This window comes from Salmo trutta, chromosome 13, assembly GCF_901001165.1.
Source record: "Salmo trutta chromosome 13, fSalTru1.1, whole genome shotgun sequence".
Taxonomy (NCBI): Eukaryota; Metazoa; Chordata; class Actinopteri; order Salmoniformes; family Salmonidae; genus Salmo; species Salmo trutta.
In genome coordinates, this window is record NC_042969.1 from 35,580,411 (window position 1) to 35,599,027 (window position 18,617).

At 43.6% G+C, this 18,617-nt stretch overlaps 1 protein-coding gene across 2 annotated transcripts in view; it reads right to left on the bottom strand.

Annotated features, from left to right (window-relative positions):
• The window catches only part of LOC115205723 (glycine receptor subunit alphaZ1), a 119,839-nt gene that overhangs the window by 57,407 nt on the left and 43,815 nt on the right, over nt 1-18,617 (bottom strand). The window contains exons 3-4 of one of the 2 annotated variants that reach the window (XM_029771991.1): nt 16,220-16,246; nt 15,615-15,653 (exon numbers count right to left, since the gene is read on the bottom strand). In XM_029771991.1, the coding sequence (XP_029627851.1) occupies nt 15,615-15,653; nt 16,220-16,246 (66 nt within the window). The remainder of the gene's footprint in view (nt 1-15,614; nt 15,654-16,219; nt 16,247-18,617) is intronic. The other variant, XM_029771992.1, reaches the window with a different exon arrangement.

An 18,617-nucleotide genomic window follows, 5' to 3' on the forward strand; every position in this document is an offset into this window, starting at 1 on the left:
AGATATTGGCTTTGAGCGGTAAATCATATTGAGTACCAATTCCAGGAAAACCCCTCCTCATCGCCTATACCTTCTATATAAAGCCGGAAAGCCAATCATTTTGGTTAATTAAAGGATTCTACTTATTGTTTATATCAAAAAGGGTACATCATTTTTACTTGATTTTACAGTACATCAAATGTGTGGGTCACAAAGGTATGGTAATATATATGATACAGTATAATTGCACATAGTCACATGTCACAGCAGGACTACATTCCCTGAACATTTAAGCTCACATCCTGTACATTTTAACACAAACAACCTCTGTGTTTAAGTTGTCAAGCTTCCTCTAATACAGATGCCTGGTGGCTACAATGAACTGAAGGCTCTGAATTATTTTGATGGCCAATTATTGTCCCTGTCACTGTCTTACAGCTGCTGCACTGAGGAAGTAGTACACACACACACACACACACACACACACACACAAACTTAGTTCTTCGTTAACCTATCAAATACAACCTCAGGAGATGGAGATGCAGAGGAAATCAAATATCTTGTTTTTTAGGTACATCATCAAATTAAATTAATATCAATAAAATAAACAGGACAAAATATGTCAAGAAAATAAATAAATAATTAAGTCTAGTTTTATAGCATGAATGCTCGTGACAACAATCAGCGTATACATTAATGATCCCACATTAAAACGTTCTAAGATTTAAAATGTTTCACACTGCGTCTTCTTCTATACTTTCTAACAAACTAACTTCCCACAATGCTGTTCGGCAATATTAACGTCTTTCTTTTCAGGGCTGGGGAAAGACGAGGGGAAAAGAGAAGAAAGAGGATGGGGGAAAAGAGGAGAAAAGAGGAGGAAAGAGGAGGAGGAAAGAGGAGAAAAGAGGAGGAGAAAAGAGGGGGAAAGAGGAGGAGAAAAGAGGAGGTAAGAGGAGGAGAAAAGAGGAGGGGAAAGAGGAGGGTAGAGGAAGAAAAAAGAGGAGGAAAGAGGAGGGGAAAAGAGGAGGAGAAAAGAGGAGGAGAGAAGGGGAGGAAACAGGAGGGGAAAAGAGGAGGAGAAAAGAGGAGAGAAGGGGAGGAAAGAGGAGGGGAAAAGAGGAGGAGAAAAGAGGAGGAGAGAAGGGGAGGAAACAGGAGGGGAAAAGAGGGGGAAAGAGGAGGAGAAAAAAGGAGGTAAGAGGAGGCGAAAAGAGGCGAAAAGAGGAGGAAAAAGAGGAGGAAAGAGGAGGGAAGAGGAGGGGAAAAGAGGAGGAGAAAAGAGGAGGGAAGAGGAGGAGCTAAGAGGGGAAAAGAGGAGGCTAATAGGGGAAAAGAGGGGCTAAGAGGGGAAAAGAGGAGGCTAATAGGGGAAAAGAGGGGCTAAGAGGGGAAAAGAGGCAGTGAAAAGAGGGGCAAAGAGGAGGGGAAAAGAGGAGGAAAGAGGAGGAGGACAGAGGAGGAAGAAAGAGGAGGAAAGAGGGGAAAAGAGGAGGTGAAAAGAGGAGGCCAAGAGGAGGAAAGAGGTAGAAAGAGGAGAGGAAAAAGGAGAAGAAAAGAGGGGAAAAGAGGAGTTGAAAAGAGGAGGAAAGACGAGTAGGAATGAGGAGGAGAAAAGAGGGGGAAAGAGGTAGGGAAAAGAGGAGGAGAAAAGAGGGGGAAAGAGGAGGGGAAAAGAGGAGGAGAAAAGAGGAGGAAAGAGGAGGAGGAAAGAGAAGGAAAGAGGAGTAGGATAAAGGAGGAAAGAGGAGGCAAAGAGGGGAAAAGAGGAGGTGAAAAGAGGTGGAGAAAGAGGAGAAAAGAGGAGGAGAAAAGAGAAGGAAAGAGGAGGAGAAAAGAGGAGGGAAGAGGGGAAAAGAGGAGGTGAAAAGAGGAGGGGAAGGAGGAGGAAAGAGGAGAGGAAGAGAGGAGGAAAGAGGAGGAGAAAGAGGAGGAGAAAAGAGGGGAAAAGAGGAGGAAATAGGATGAGAAAAGAGGAGGAGAAAAGAGAAGGAAAGAGGAGGAGGAAAGAGGAGTAGGAAAGAGGAGGGAAGAGGGGAAAAGAGTTGGTGAAAAGAGGAGGGGAAGGAGGAGGAAAGAGGAGAGGAAAAGAGGAGGAAAGAGGAGGTGAAAAGAGGAGGAGAAAAGAGGAGGTGAAAAGAGGAGGTGAAAAGAGGGGAAAAGAGAAGGTGAAAAGAGGAGGAAAGAGGAGGAAAGAGGAGGAGAAAAGAGGAGGAAAGTGGAGGGGAAAAGAGGAGGAGAAAAGAGGGGAAAAGAGGAGGAAAGAGGAGGTGAAAAGAGGAGGGGAAAAGAGGAGAAAAGAGGAGGGGAAAAGAGGAGGGAAGAGTAGAGGGAAAGAGGAGGAGAAAAGAGGAGGAGAAAAAGGAGGAGAAAAGAGGAGGTGAAAAGAGGAGGTGAAAAGAGGAGGTGAAAAGAGGAGGGGAAAAGAGGAGGGGAAAAGAGGAGAGGAAAAGAGGAGGAAAGAGGAGGCAAGGAGGGGAAAAGAGGGGGCAAAGAGGGGAAAGAGGAGGGGAAAAGAGGAGGGGAAAAGAGGAGGGGAAAAGAGGAGGGGAAAAGAGGGGAAAAGAGGAGGTGAAAAGAGAAGGATAGAGGAGGCAAAGAGGAGTCAAAAAGAGGAGTTAAAAGAGGAGGGAAAAAGAGGAGAGAAAAGACAATGAAAAAGGACGGGAAAAGAGGAGAAAATAGGAGGCTAAGAGGGGAGAAGAGGGGGTGAAAAGAGGGGAAAAGAGGAGGTGAAAAGAGGAGGTGGACAGAGGAGGAGGAAAGAGGAGGAAAGAGGAGGCAAATAGGGGAAAAGAGGAGGAAAGAGGCGGAGGAAATAAGGAGAATAAAAGAGGAGTTGAAAAGAGGAGGATAGACGAGTAGGAAAGAGGAGGAGAAAAGAGGGGGAAAGAGGTAGGGAAAAGAGGAGGAGAAAAGAGGAGAGGAAAAGAGGAGGAGAAAAGAGCAGGAAAGAGGAGGAAAAAAGAGGAGGAGAAAAGAGGAGGAGAAAAGGGGAGGTAAAAAGAAGAGCGGAAAAAGAGAAAGAGAAAAGAGTAGGAGAAAAGAGGGGAAAAGAGGAGATGAAAAGAGGGGAAAAGAGGAGGTGAAAAGAGGAGGATAGAGGAGGCAAAGAGGGGAAAAGAGGAGGCAAAGAGGGGAAAGAGGAGAGGAAAAGAGGAGGAGAAAAGAGGGGAAAGAGGAGGTGAAAAGAGGAGGTGAAAAGAGAAGGATAGAGGAGGCAAAGAGGAGGAGAAAAGAGGTGTTAAAAGAGGAGGGAAAAAGAGGAGGGGAAAAGACGAGGAAAGAGGCGGAGAAAAGAGGGGAAAATAGGAGGAGAAAAGAGAAGGAGGACAGAGGAGGAGGACAGAGGAGGAAAGAGGAGGCAAATAGGGGAAAAGAGGAGGTGGAAAGAGGAGGAAAGAAAGAGGCGGAGGAAATAAGGAGAATAAAAGAGGGGAAAAGAGGAGTTGAAAAGAGGAGGCAAGACGAGTAGGAAAGAGGAGGAGAAAAGAGGGGGAAAGAGGTAGGGAAAAGAGGAGGAGAAAAGAGGAGGGCAAAGAGGAGAGGAAAAGAGGAGGAGAAAAGAGCAGGAAAGAGAGGAAAAGAGGAGAAAAGAGGAGGAGAAAAGAGGAGGAGAAAAGAGGAGGAGAAAAGAGGAGGATAGAGGAGGCAAAGAGGAGGAGAAAAGAGGAGGGGAAAAGAGGAGGGGAAAAGAGGAGGGGAAAAGAGGGGAAAAGAGGAGGAAAAGAGGGGAGAAGAGGAGGTGAAAAGAGGAGGCAAAAAGAGGAGATAAAGAGGAGGAGAGAGGAGTGGAAAAGAGGAGGAAATAGAGGGGAAAAGAAGGGGAGAAAAGAGAAGGAAAGAAGAGAAGAAAAGAGGGGAAAAGAGGAGGTGGAAAGAGGAGGCGAAAAGAGGAGGAAAGAGGAGAAAAGAGGGGAAAAGAGGAGGAGAGAGGAGGAGAGAGGAGGGAAAGAGGGGAAAGGAGAAGGCGAAGAGGGGAGAAGAGGAGGTGAAAAGAGGGGAAAAGAGGAGGAAAAAAGAGGAGGAGGGGAAAGAGGAGGGGAAAAGAGGAGGGGAAAAGAGCAGGTAAGAGGAGAAAAGAGGGGAAAAGAGGAGGGGAAAAGAGGAGGGGAAAGAGGAGGGGAAAAGAGAAGGAGAAAAGAGGAGGAAAGAGGAGAAAAGAGGGGAAAAGAGGAGGAGAGAGGAGGAGAGAGGAGGGAAAGAGGGGAAAGGAGAAGGCAAAGAGGGGAGAAGAGGAGGTGAAAAGAGGGGAAAAGAGGAGGAAAAAAGAGAAGGGGGGAAAGAGGAGGGGAAAAGAGGAGGGGAAAAGAGCAGGTAAGAGGAGAAAAGAGGGGAAAAGAGAAGGCAGAGGGGAGAAGAGTAGGCAAAGAGGGGAAAGAGGAGGGGAAAAGAGGAGGAGAAAAGAGGAGGAGAAAAGAGGAGGAGAAAAGAGGAGGTGAAAAGAGAAGGATAGAGGAGGCAAAGAGGAGTCAAAAAGAGGTCTTAAAAGAGGAGGGGAAAAGAGGAGGGGAAAAGACGAGGAAAGAGGCGGAGAAAAGAGGGGAAAATAGGAGGCTAAGAGGGGAGAAGAGGAGGTAAAAAGAGGGGAAAAGAGGAGGAGAAAAGAGGAGGACAGAGGAGGACAGAGGAGGAAAAATAGGGGAAAAGAGGAGGAGGAAAGAGGAGGAAAGAGGAGGAAAGAGGCGGAGGAAATAAGGAGAAGAAAAGAGGGGAAAAGAAGGGTTGAAAAGAGGAGGATAGACGAGTAGGAAAGAGGAGGAGAAAAGAGGGGGAAAGAGGTAGGGAAAAGAGGAGGAGAAAAGAGGAGGGCAAAGAGGAGAGGAAAAGAGGAGGTCAAAGAGCAGGAAAGAGGAAAAGAGGAGAAAAGAGGAGGAGAAAAGAGGAGGTGAAAAGAGGAGGCGAAAAGAGGAGGGGAAAAGAGGAGGGGAAAAGAGGAGGGGAAAAGAGGAGGGGAAAAGAGGAGGAGAAAAGAGGGGAAAAGAGGAGGAAAGAGGGGAGAAGAGGAGGTGAAAAGAGGAGGCAAAAAGAGGAGATAAAGAGGAGGAGAGAGGAGTGGAAAAGAGGAGGAAATAGAGGGGAAAAGAAGGGGAGAAAAGAGAAGGAAAGAAGAGGAGAAAAGAGGGGAAAAGAGGAGGTGAAAAGAGGAGGAAAGAGGAGGGGAAAAGAGGAGGTGGAAAGAGGAGGAAAGAGGAGGGGAGAAAAGAGGAGAAAAGAGGAAAAAAGAGGAGGTGAAAAGAGGAGGGGAAAAGAGGAGGGGAAAAGAGAAGGAGAAAAGAGGGGGAAAGAGGAGGAGAGAGGAGGGGAAAAGAGGAGGAAAGAGGAGGGAAAAGAGGAGGTGAAAAGAGGAGGAAAGAGGGGGGGAAAGAGGAGGAGAAAAGAGGAGGTGAAAGTAAATGTAATCATTTGTATTTTCTTGACATTCCTTCCTTGCAATGTGTGGTGACGCAAAGGGTTGGGAAATCTAGTCTCTCTCTCTCTCTCTCTCTCTCTCTCTCTCTGCAGTTCATAGCCTTCCAATGAGCGATGCAGAGAGGGATAAAGGGCAGCTCATTAACTGTCAAGACAGGGTGACTCATACTGTAGAGCACAATGATTTGCTTTACTATGTTTATTCCAAATGGTCTGGGCTCAGTGCACTGCAGACACAGCAGTGAAAGAGAGAGAGAAACAGAGAGAGAGAGAAACAGAAACAGCGAGCGAGAGAGCGAAACAGAGAGGGAGAGAAAGGGGGAGAGAAAGAGAGAGAGAAACAGAGAGAGAAACAGAGAGAGAGACCGAGAGAGAAACCGAGCGAGAGAGAGAGAGAGCGAGAGAAAGAGAGGTAAGTAGGTGTCTTGGTGTCTCTCTCTGATTTGCTGCTGAGGTGAGGTGTACTGTCCTTCCAAATCAATTCCGTGCTTCTGTACCCCAACCTCCACTTTCATTAAAAACAAGTGACAACAGCAATAAACCATAATGAAACAAACGCTTTGCTACATCCCTCCTTGCCTTGCTAAGAGACGACCATGGCCTTAGCTATCAAAATGCCACTGAAAATTGCTTTTTCTAAACTGGAAACCAGCGTAAAAACAATACATCATTATTCAGATCAGATTAATGTGGGCAGTAAATTACTTAAAGTCAAGTCATTTAAGCAGAACAATTCATTTTCACTCTTGGAAAAATGATTGGACATATGTGAAATAGATTTAGCTAGCGGTGCATCATGGGAAACCACCCTAAACAACAATACTATTCATCAGCACAGTGTTTACTAAAATGAACCTCTACAAGCCTGCAGTATTCTCACCTCCAGCGTAGGATAACTGCTAACATCATGCCCAAACCGGACGCACGCGTGAGCCATCGTGCACAAATTGATTTTGTTCACCCACACCAAATGAGATCACGACACGCAGGTTGAAATATCAAAACAAACTCTGAATCAATTATATTCATTTGGGGACAGGTAGAAAAGCATTAAACATTTTATGTCAATTTAGCTAGCTAGCTTGCTGTTGTTAGCTAATTCGTTTTGGGATATAAACATTGAGTTGTTATTTTACCTGAGATGCACAAGGTCCTCTACTCTGACAATTAATATACACATAAAACTGTCAACCCAATTTCTAGTCATCTCTCCTCCTTCCAGGCTTCTTTTTCTTCTTTGGACTTTATATGGCGATTGGCAACTAACTTTCATAATAAGGTGCATTACAACAACCGACCTCAGTTCATCTTTCAATCACCCACGTGGGTATATGCTCCTATAAACCAATGAGAAGATGGCACATGTGTATATGCTCCTATAAACCAATGAGGAGATGGCACATGGGTATATGCTCCTATAAACCAATGAGGAGATGGGAGAGGCTGGACTTGCAGCGCGTTGAGCGTCACAAATGGAACCTATTTCCATTTTAGCGCCTTGGCAACGCAGATGCTCGCTGACGCCCGTGATTGAATAACATGTATGTGTACATTTATTGTTGCAACGCGACGTGTCCGGTCTGGTCAGCATATCAGTAATAAGTAGCCTTGGCCAGAGTGGCTCATAGGAGCAGGAGACAGCTTGACGTACCAGTACACCCCCTTGGACAGGACACTAGTTTATCACAGGGCCTTGCCCCCAATCCCCCAATCAATGACAGACATATCGGGTCCCATTTTTACAGTCTTTGGTATGATTTGGCTGGGAATCAAATGCCCAACCTTCTAATCTCAGGGCAGACACTCTAACCACAAGGCCATAACATGGGTGTAATGAAGGCCTGTCTTCAAATCAAGCAGCTACGCGGTTCTTCACTGCTCTGCATCGGTTCAGTATAGCGGTAACCCATGGATGATAATGATATCCCTGTGTAGATACAGCATCCTTTCTTTTGGGGGTTGTAAAACACAGGTACCATGGGGAAGACCCATCCACCATCACGCTCCTCTCTGTTTTACTGAAGTAGTTCCACATCCAGTTGGGACAGATAGTTTCAATTAAACAACACCTCAGTTCCATATGGGTGGAGTTACATTGATTTACATCCAAAACAACAAACAAACACAAGACAGAGAGAGAGAGTGAGAGTGAGAGAGAGAGAGAGAGCACGATCGAGAGAGAGAAAGACTGAGAGTGAGAGAGAGAAAGAGAGCGAGACAGGGAGAGAGAGAGAGAGAGAGAGAGAGAGAGAGAGAGAAAAAAAATGTAAGTGTGGTTTAAGACTTTTGATATAAATAAAAATCAAAACCAATTATAACGGACCACTTCACAATCGAGCTGCCATCAGCAGAAAAACAATGGTTTCCAGGCATTCATTATTGATATAGCTTTAAGCCTGGTACCTATAGAGTGTTGGCCCGAGCAGTTTTAGGTTTTATTGAGCTAATATATATTCCACACATGCTCAAGGAAGTGGAGCACAACTAATTTTACACCTACAAGCTGGAGAGAGAAACAAGTTATAGTGTTATTGCCTTAGCTGGTTTTTCATTATGTGCAGACACCACAGCTGATAGAGGCACATTGAAATTGTCAAAGCGTCATGAATAACACCAGAGATGTATTAGAGATGGGCAAACTGACATGAAATACCTGAATCAACAGTGAAGAAACAATACTGGTGGAAAGCCTACATGTATGTTGAAGTGGAATATCTTTTTTTTTCTTTATTTGATACATGCATTAGGAAAGTATTCAGACAAAGCGAAAATACGTTTTTATAAATTTGTGCACATTCATTCAAAATAAAAAACAGAAATAACTTATTTACATAAGTATTCAGACCCTTTGCTATCTGACTCAACATTTAGCTCAGGTGTATCTTGTTTCCATTTATCATCCTTGAGATGTTTCCACAACTTGATTGGAGTCCACATGTGGTAAGTTCAATTGATGGGACATGATTTGGAAAGGCACACACCTGTCTATATAATGTCCCACAGTTGACAGTGCAAATCAGAGCAAAAACCAAGCAAGGAGGTCAAAGGAATTGTCCGTAGAGCTCCGAGACAGGACTGTGTCGAGGCACAGATCTGGGGAAGGGTACCCCAAAATATTCTTAAATGGAAGAAGTTTGGAACCACCAAGACTCTTCCTAGAGCTGGTCGCCCGGGCAAACTGAGCAATCGGGGGAGAAGGGCCTTGGTCAGGGAGGTGTCCAAGAATTCAATTGTCACTCTGACAGAGCTCAAGAGTTCCTCTGTGGAGATGGGAGAACCTTCCAGAAGGACAACCATCTCTGCAGCACTCCACCAATCAGGCCTTTATGCTAGAGTGGCCAGATTGAAGCTATCCAGTAAAAGGCACATGACAGCCCACTTGGAGTTTGCCAAAAGGCACCTAAAGGACCATGAGAAACAAGATTCTCTGGTCTGATGAAACCAAGATTGAACTCTTTGGCCTGAATGCCAAGTGTCACGTCGGGAGGAAACCTGGCACCATCCCTATGGCGAAGCATGTTGGTGGCAGCATCATGCTGTGCGGATGTTTTTCAGTGGCAGGGACTGGGAGAATAGTCAGGATCGATGGAAAAATGAACGGAGCAAAGTACAGAGAGATCCTTGATGACACCTGATCCAGAGCGCTCAGGATCTCAGACTGGGGTGAAAGTTCACCTTCCAACAGGACAACGTCCCTAAGCACATAGCCAAGACAACGCGGGAGTGGCTTCGGGACAAGTCTCTGAATGTCCTTTAGTGGCCCAGCCAGAGGCCGGACTTGAACCCGATCAAACATCTTTGGAGAGACCTGAAAATAGCGATGCAGCAATGCTCGCCATCCAACCTGACAGAGCTTGAGAGGGTCTGCAGAGAAGAATGGGATAAACTGCTCAAATACAGGTGTGCCAAGCTTGTAGCGTCATACCCAAGAAGACTCGAGTCTGTAATCGCTGCCAAAGGTACTTCAACAAAGTACAGAGTAAAGGGTCTGAATACTTATGTAAATGTGATATTTTATTTTTTTATTTTTAATAAATGTTGATTTATCATTATGGGGTATTGTGTGTAGATTGATGAGGACATTTTTATATTTAATCCAATTTAGTAACATAACAAATATCAGCTATATGCAGTAAAGATAATATTTCTGTCACATTTTAATTGGACTGTGCAACATGACAAATGGTTGTTCCAACTTCCAATCTTCAACTATACATTCTCCCACCCTGCATCACATTCACTGCTTTAACAGCGTGCACTTATAAGGAGAAACTTTTTCTGAGCTGGCTGGCATTCAGGAGGAGGCTTTTATGAGAAATGAAATGTCATTATAGGACATCCTTGACAGGTTCCATGACAGCAGAGTTCCTCTCAATGTCTCATTATTTAGGTGAAATGTGTTCAAATTCAGTGGGCAGCTAGCTAGCTGGATGGAGGCCCTGAAGCTGCATCTAAAATGGCACCCTATTCCTTATGTAGAGCACTATATAAAGGACAGGGCACCTATATAGTGCACTACTTTTCACGAGAGCCCTACGAGAGCCCTATGTGAAAGGGGAAAGGGGGGATTGCTAGTCAATTGTACAACTGAATGCATTCAACTGAATGTGTCTTCCGCGTTTAACCCAACTCCTGTGGACCCTGGTCAAAAGCAGTGCACTTTACAGGGAATAGGAAGCCATTTGGCAGTCTCACTGAAAGCTCTTGATGGCTAGCTCTGACGGCCAGTACAACTAAGAGCCTAGCTACTCTGAGTTTGCTATGTCACATGTCTATAAGTAATGACAGGCGACTAAATGAGCCTTTTCCTGGGCCCTGGGTTAGCTGTGACAGATGGGAGGACATGACAGCCTTGGAGGAGTGTGACTACAGAAAGACATTAATCAATAGCCGGGCCGTGGCTCGGGATACTGAACGCAGAACAGTTGACGAGGGCATTATTCCAGTGGATTACAGAGAGACAGAGAGAGAAAAAAAAGAGACGGAGAGGGATAGAGAGACAAAGAGAGAGTGAGAAAGAGAGACAAAGAGAGAGACAAAGAGAGAGAGAGACAAAAAGATTGACAGAGAGAGAGAGAGAGAGAGAGAGAGAGACAAAGAGAGAGCAAGAGAGAAAGAGATGGAGAGAGACAGAGAGAGAGCGAGAGAGTGAGAGAGAGGGAGAGAGAGAGAGGGAGAGAGATAGATAGAGAGAGAGAGAGAGAGAGAGAGAGAGAGAGGGATGGGCTACATTCCAAATGGCACCCTATCCCTATATAGTGTACTACTTTTGACCCATCAAAATGCCCATAGGACTCTGGTCAGAAGTAGTGCACTATATAGGGAATAGGGTGCCATTTGGGATGCATGCCAAGAGAGAGGTACACCGCATGGAGCTGGTAGGGAGTGTGACGGAAGGAATAAAATGGATCAGTCAATGATTTTAGCAGACGTTGTGATGTTCGCTCTTTGCTTAGTGTTTTAATCATCTTGAGAGTGAAAACAAGAGTGTGGGGGAGGTTAGGGGTACCATGATACTGAGCACCGCTGTATCAGTCATCGGCTGAAGCAATCAACTGAGTACAGGAAGCACTCTGTTGAGGGAAAATCCAATGAAGCTGTGGCCGGTCAATCATTCCAGCTGATATTAGACTAGTGGACTGGTGATACTGAACTGGTTAGGGGCTCCCGAGTAGCGCAGCGGTCTAAAGGCACTGAATCTCAGTGCAAGAGGAGTCACTACAGTCCCTGGTTTGAATCCAGGCTGTATCACATCCGGCCGTGATTGGGAGTCCCATAGGGCGGCGCACAATTGGCCCAGCGTCGTCCGGGTTTGACCGGAGTAGGCTGTCATTGTAAATAAGAATTTGTTCTTAATAACTGACCTGTCTAGTTAAATAAAGGTTAAAAAAAATACAAAATTACAAAATAATGGATTTTAATACTGGTGACGTCACATACTAACCAGACAGGGACCAGTGCCCTCTACGCAACAGTATCAATCTGTTTTCTATTTCTAATAATTTCCATGTCAAAAAGCAGCAATTAACTGTAGGCTATACCTACCAGACCTGGGTTCAAATACTATTTCAAATATCTCAATTACTTTCACATACAGTACCGGTCAAAAGTTTGGACACACCTACTCATTCAAGGGTTTATATATATATATATACATATATTTTTTTTTTCTTCTATAGATTGTAAAATAATAGTGAAGACGTCAAATAATAAATATGGAATCATGTAGTAACCAAGAAAGTGTTAAACAAATCAAAATATATTTTATATTTGAGATTCTTCAAAGTAGCCAACCACTCTTGGCATTCTCTCAACCAGCTTCACCTGGAATGCTTTTCCAACAGCCTTGAAGGAGTTCCCATATATGCTTAGAACTTGGTGACTGCTTTTCCTTCACTCTGCAGTCCAACTAATCCCAAACCATCTCAATTGGGTTGAGGTCAGGTGATTGTGGAGGCCAGGTCATCTGATGCAGCACTCCATCACTCTTCATCTTGGTCAAATAGCCCTTACACAGCCTGGAGGTGTGTTGGGTGATTGTCCTGATGAAAAACAAATGATAGTCCCAGTAAGCGCAAACCAGATGGTATGGTGTATTGCTGCAGAATGCTGTGGTAGCCATGCTGGTTAAGTGTGCCTTGAATTATAAATAAATCACAGACATTGTCACCAGCAAAGCACCCCCACACCATCACACCTCCTCCTCCATGCTTCACGGTGGGAACCACACATGTGGAGATCATCCGTTCACCTACTCTGCGTAGCACAAAGACATGACGGAACCACATGATGGAACCAAAAATCTCAAATTTGGATTCATCTGTCCAAAGGACAGATTTCCACGGTCTAATGTCCATTGCTCGTGTTTCTTGACCCAAGCAAGTCTCTTCTTCTAATTGGTGTCCTTTAGAAGTGGTTTCTTTGCAGAGATTCGACCATGAAGGCCTGATTCACACAGTCTCCTCTGAACAGTTGATGTTGAGACGTGTTTGTTACTTGAACTCTGTGAAGCATTTATTTGGGCTGCAATTTTTGAGGCTGGTAACTCTGCAGCAGAGGTAACTCTGGGTCTTCCTTACCTATGACGGCCCTCATGAGAGCCAGTTTCATCATTGCTGTAACGGCTGTCTTCTGAAATGAACCAAGGCGCAGCAGGTATGTGAATACTCATTTTTAATTACCCAACAAAGGGAGTAAAGCATCCACAGGAAACAATAAACACAACAGCAGCAACAGTTTGCAGGCTAAAAAACGCAGTGCAAAACAACCACCCACAACCCCAAAGAAAAACACACACACCTATATAGGACTTCCAATCAAAGGCAACTATACACACCTGCCTTCAATTGGAAGTCCCAATCATCCACACAAACATTCCCAACACAAACATGCCACGTCCTGACCCCAAAACTAAAACACTAGCTCCACCTGCTGGTCAGGACGTGACAGTACCCCCCCCCTCAAGGTGCAGACCCCGGAATGCACCTACCAATAGAAAAACACCAACAAAAAACCCATAAACAATAACCCCTAAACAATAAGGAAGGGAAGGGAGGGTGGCTGCCATCACCGACGGCACTGTGCTACACCCTCCCTCCCCAACCCACCTATCCTGGAGGTGGCTCAGGTGCAGGCCGTGGACCTCGCTCCACCTTCGGCGTCGCCCACTTTGATGGCGCCGATAGCTGCGCCGGGCAGACGGGCCACTCGGGCTGACCCTGGCAGACGGACCACTCGGGCTGGACCGGGGGACAGGAGGGCCCCTCGGGCTGGGCCGGGGGGCAGGAGGGCCCCTCGGGCTGGGCCGGGGGGCAGGAGGGCCCCTCGGGCTGGGCCGAAGGGCAGGAGGGCCACTCGGGCTGGGCCGGAGGGCAGGAGGGCCACTCGGGCTGGGCCGGAGGGCAGGAGGACTTGAAAAAAGTATTGGGAAATACTCTCAAATACAATTCTGTATACTATTTGGTTGTTATATGTCTCCAGCTTAAACTGACAGATGTATGGGGATTTTTTAAATTATGCTAATTAGATTTCCGCACAGGCGCGGACATCGACCATAGGTTTCTTTTAACCTAATAGCCACCATCTAGCAGAGTACCTATCTACTAATGGGATCTACAATTACCATGTGATGTGATATGGTGAAACAGGGCCTTCTAAACTGACCATGTGATGTGATATGGTGAAACAGGGCCTTCTAAACTGACCATGTGATGTGATATGGTGAAACAGGGCCTTCTAAACTGACCATGTGATGTGATATGGTGAAACAGGGCCTTCTAAACTGACCATGTGATGTGATATGGTGAAACAGGGCAGCTCAGCTTGAATCTGTAAATGACAGGTAAGGTGATAACACTTTATTTAGGCTTAGTAAACAGTAGAGCGGGTTTGGTTTGAACCAATATATATAAACGTGTGTTAGTCGCAATCGTGACAAGAAAATATGTTCAAGTTCAAGTATAGAATTTAGAAATGTGTAAACAGTGTATTAAATCCATAGCTAGGTATGGATAAAATCACAACTTAGTTGGTGTCTATAGCAGGAGAGCAGAGGAGATCAGCTGAAATGAATGACTGAAATCTGGACCCAGTCATCCGCTCTGATAAATACTGCTTTAAGTACTGCACTGACTATAATATAATCTCTCTCTCTCTCTCTCTCTCTCTCTCACACACACACACACACACACACACACACACACACACACACACACACAAACACACACACACGCCACATTTTGTTGATCAAAACCATTCAGCTTCCAGTAATGCTGTCCATATTGTGTATTTAAAATAATGAATAATGGATACAGCCATTTTACAATTTCCCATATTCATACAATCATCTCATTTAGCAAGTTGCAACAACAAATATGATTATGTTTAATTATGTTTAAATACAGTCGTTGTTAAATATATAGAGATTCATTTCAATTTAAAAAAAAGGAAATGAATGCGTTCCACGATTGTTCCTTTTCAACCCCAGCAACAATCTCTCTAATTCATTCTAATTACAATACAGATGCCATGTTTCAGCCAAAAGGCAGACAGGTTACTAATAATCCCCGTCATGTATAGCAGGTCCTGTTAGGAGGAAATCAGGTCAAGTAGCCATTGAGGTATTTTAGGCTGAAAATGAATGGAGTGATCTGTAGCACCAGCTATTCCTTAATTATAATCATCCCAACAGGATAATATCTCCACATCAGAATCATCCCAACAGGATTAATATCTCCACATCAGAATCATCCCAACAGGATAATATCTCCACATCAGAATCATCCCAACAGGATAATATCTCCACATCAGAATCATCCCAACAGGATAATATCCCACATCAGAATCATCCCAACAGGATAATATCTCCACATCAGAATCATCCCAACAGGATAATATCTCCACATCAGAATCATCCCAACAGGATTAATATCTCCACATCAGAATCATCCCAACAGGATAATATCTCCACATCAGAATCATCCCAACAGGATAATATCCCACATCAGAATCATCCCAACAGGATAATATCTCCACTCCTCTCTACATCAGAATATAAAAAAACATGTATCACAGAGGAGGCTGCTGAGGGGAGGATGGCTCATAATAATGGCTGAAACTGAACAAATGGAATGGCATCAAACACATGGAAAGCATTGAAACCATGTGTTTGATGTACTTGATACCATACCACTGATTCTGCTCCAGCCATTACCACGAGCCCGTCCTCCCTAATTAAGGTGCCACCAACCTCCTGTGATGTATCATAAAACTTTGACAGCAAAGCTTACCAACTGTAAAAAGCATGTTTTTACCCAAAGGAAACATTTTCTGTGCATCTTTCAAAATTGTATTCACACTTTACCGTCCAGAACAACAATTAGCAAAAAGACAGAAGAGACCACGTCGACATAAATTACAAACAAAACAGTTTGAAATATTGCTGACATTGGACTAATGTTTTGAGCCGAATTCTTAATTGCCAGCTGTTCGACAATAATCTCTTTAAAGACAAATTTGACGATATACTATCAGCAGCCTGATACCCCTCACAACATTATGCACTAACAGTAAACACATATATCCCCTTTAAGATTACACCTTAAATGTGCTTGTTTTTTTGTTTTTTTTTACATTTTGTTTTTTTTATGGCTTTAAACATGAAGATTGCCTGAGTGGCGTTGAGACTTGCATACTTTATTCCGTGATGATTATAAAGAAAGTACCTTTCTTGTGAGAAGCTTCTGTTTTGGGGCCTTGTGGGTCTAATAAAAAAAAAAAAGATAATGATTAAAACACAACATATTCTAACAGCAAGTACTCACATTGTTTTTCTCAATGCGGAAAACAACAATAAAAAAACACATCTAGTATCACAACTTGCCAACACTTCAGAACTTATACAGGTAAGTGTGCGGCAAGGAAAGGAAGGAAATATTGTGGTGGCCAAAATACTGAAGGCAATAGCAGGAAGGAGGGATGCACGAGTTTGTGTTGGAGAACGTCATAGCGGGTCGGGCAGGAGAGGAGGCGATGCAGAGATGAGAGGAGGGGTAGAGGAGGGGTGCAAGGCATAGTTCTTCACGGGAGGCAGAAGGTGAGGTTAGCAAAATGCACTAAGATGAAAAACATCAGACAAAGGAAAGATGCATAGACTACATGTCAAACTGGCTTCGCTTAGTTCTACTTGCATCATTTGGCTTTAAATGCTTAAATGCTTACATTTTCTTATCAAGCAACTGGTAAGTGATTCAAACTTATTTTCTAATAAATGGGATATAAAAATCTTATTTTTTTAGATTTTGTTAATCTAAAAAAATTATATTTTTACCTCTTCCACTCGGGGGGACCCCTGCAACTGAGCAGCAAAATTGGTGCAACACAAGAGAACAGGAACAGGAAGTGTACTTAGTGGACGAAGTGATATAGAAAAGTAATATAAAACACAAAGTCTCACACACAGACGTGAGCAGTTCATTGTTTTACAGTACCTGGGCCTTTTCCAGTCGTTACAGAAATTACCTTTTTTTTAAATAAATTGCCATGACTGAAGCTGGCCATGCATCATTTCAAACCTGGTTGGCGCTTCACCAATCCAGCACAACAAACCAGTTAATTACAATTAAAGATAGAAGAATTAGTCCCATTATTGATTGCACTTATTTGGTAAGTGTGTAAAATAAATAAGGCATGCAAACAATAACACCAAATACCTGATAATAATATTTCAACCTGTTCAATCTCACCTTTTACATCCAAAGGCTGTTAATGATAAGGTACTGTACATAACACATACATTAACACGAACGTACAGCACATTTCCATCATTTCCTGCCAAAATTCAGAAGATCTTAATTAGTTCAACAGAAAGGTTGCTCCTTCCCAGACGACATTTGCTGCTCATTTGAAATACTGCCAGTCCGTTCCTAATTACTATCTCCTGTCGACACAGATAAATTATTATTCTTAGGCACATAGTAAATGTATTTTCTCAACAAAGATTGTGTGTTGATAAATGTCCTATTTTTGCTCCGGAGGCGCATTGAATTTGTAAACCAGGCGGCATGCAGCCTGCCTACTTTCCTATACGTGGCAAGTGTCATTGATGAGAGATGGCTCCTACATAGAGCTGAAGTCTTTGTGGGGATATTGTAATCTATCAACGTCAGGAGAAAAGGAAATCGTTCTTTAAGATAGATGGAAAGTATTCTGCATGACCATGAACTGCTGTAGACAGGTGATTCAAACTCTATAATCTGGCTGGATCCAGTGAGGATTATTTTTATTCCTCTTGTTTTTACACTCTGCATGCAAGGCAATCCCTCTGTGTCAACCTAAGCCTGAGCTTATCCTCTATTTGAGATCTGAAAACCTGATCCAAACATTAAACCAGAGCTTTGACTGTTTTCTTTGTTCAAAGCTTGCAATCTCATACTGGCAAATAACTAGCAGTGTGTAAAATCAATTCTCCATATATTACAAAGAGGTACAGCATATAAAAGGCTTTGTGCAACATTAAAAAAGAGGGAATAATCAGCTATAAGAATGTACATTCGCGTTTTTAGAATGAATCCATCTGGGCCTGGTAGCGTCTCACTCACGCACCGTTTCACAAAAGGACAAATCTCGAAAGGCGACAGTTAAAACCGCCTAGCATGAAAAATAAAAACAGTCGCTTAGGGGGGATGAATTATCTTGTCAGAGTAAACAATTATATGGCAACTTCAATGTCACACTCAAGTGTGGTCACCGTTTTCCCACTTCCCAGTATCAGAAATGAAATGACCCAAATGACAGGAAGTGACAGTAGCCTTCATGACACCATCTTCTCTCCTCTTCTCCTCGCAGTAATATTAGAGAAGCTTCAGTGACCAGATAGAGAGATGCAGCATCCGATTCAATAATCCAACCATTCTCACATGCCATTCATTAAATTAAAGAGTGTTAATGCTTGATATCATGCTGAATAACAACATCAAGGGCAAACTCCCAATAATAGGGTTTTAATAAATACATGGCCTTGATATTGTCTCATTAAAATAAATAGAATAAGGCTACTGTTTATTTCTTTGAAAAGGTATTTCTCCTATGTTTACATGTACTGTAGATGTATACTAGGAACAGATTTGTACTAAGTATTACAGTAACGGATGGTTGGATACTACAACCATCTTGGTGTGAATGGTGTCCTGTCCTATCCTGTCCTGTCTTATCCTGTCCTATCCTGTCCTATCCTCCAACAGTGGGCTGACTACTATATCATCCATTCAATAGTCTGCTGTGTCCTTGCGATTTTGCCTCTCCCTAGACTTTGAAACATGATCAATACTTCTGTTATAACTCAGGGAGATTCAGTCCTGAAATGATATCAAACATCTACTCCCAGTTCAGTATGGTACGTCGGTCCAAATGTCCTGATCCAAGAGTCGAGCATCCGGAGTGGCTGAATGTATCCTCATTCATCAAACATAGCAGATTAACAAAAATAATTAAATTGTTTTAAGAAGAAGGCAGACTGAAGTTGCAATGTCAGAAAGAAATGTAGTTAGTGATTGGTGTGTGTGTGTGTGTTATATTAACTCTGTTTAAGGTTGTGTTCTTTACTGAACCCCATTCCTTTAATGTTCCTGAAATAGTCAGCAGATCAGTCCGGGTGGTTCCCTGTTGTTATGTGTACATGAACACAGCAGCATCTGAACACTGCCCCTCCCCCTCTCTCATTAGGGTAT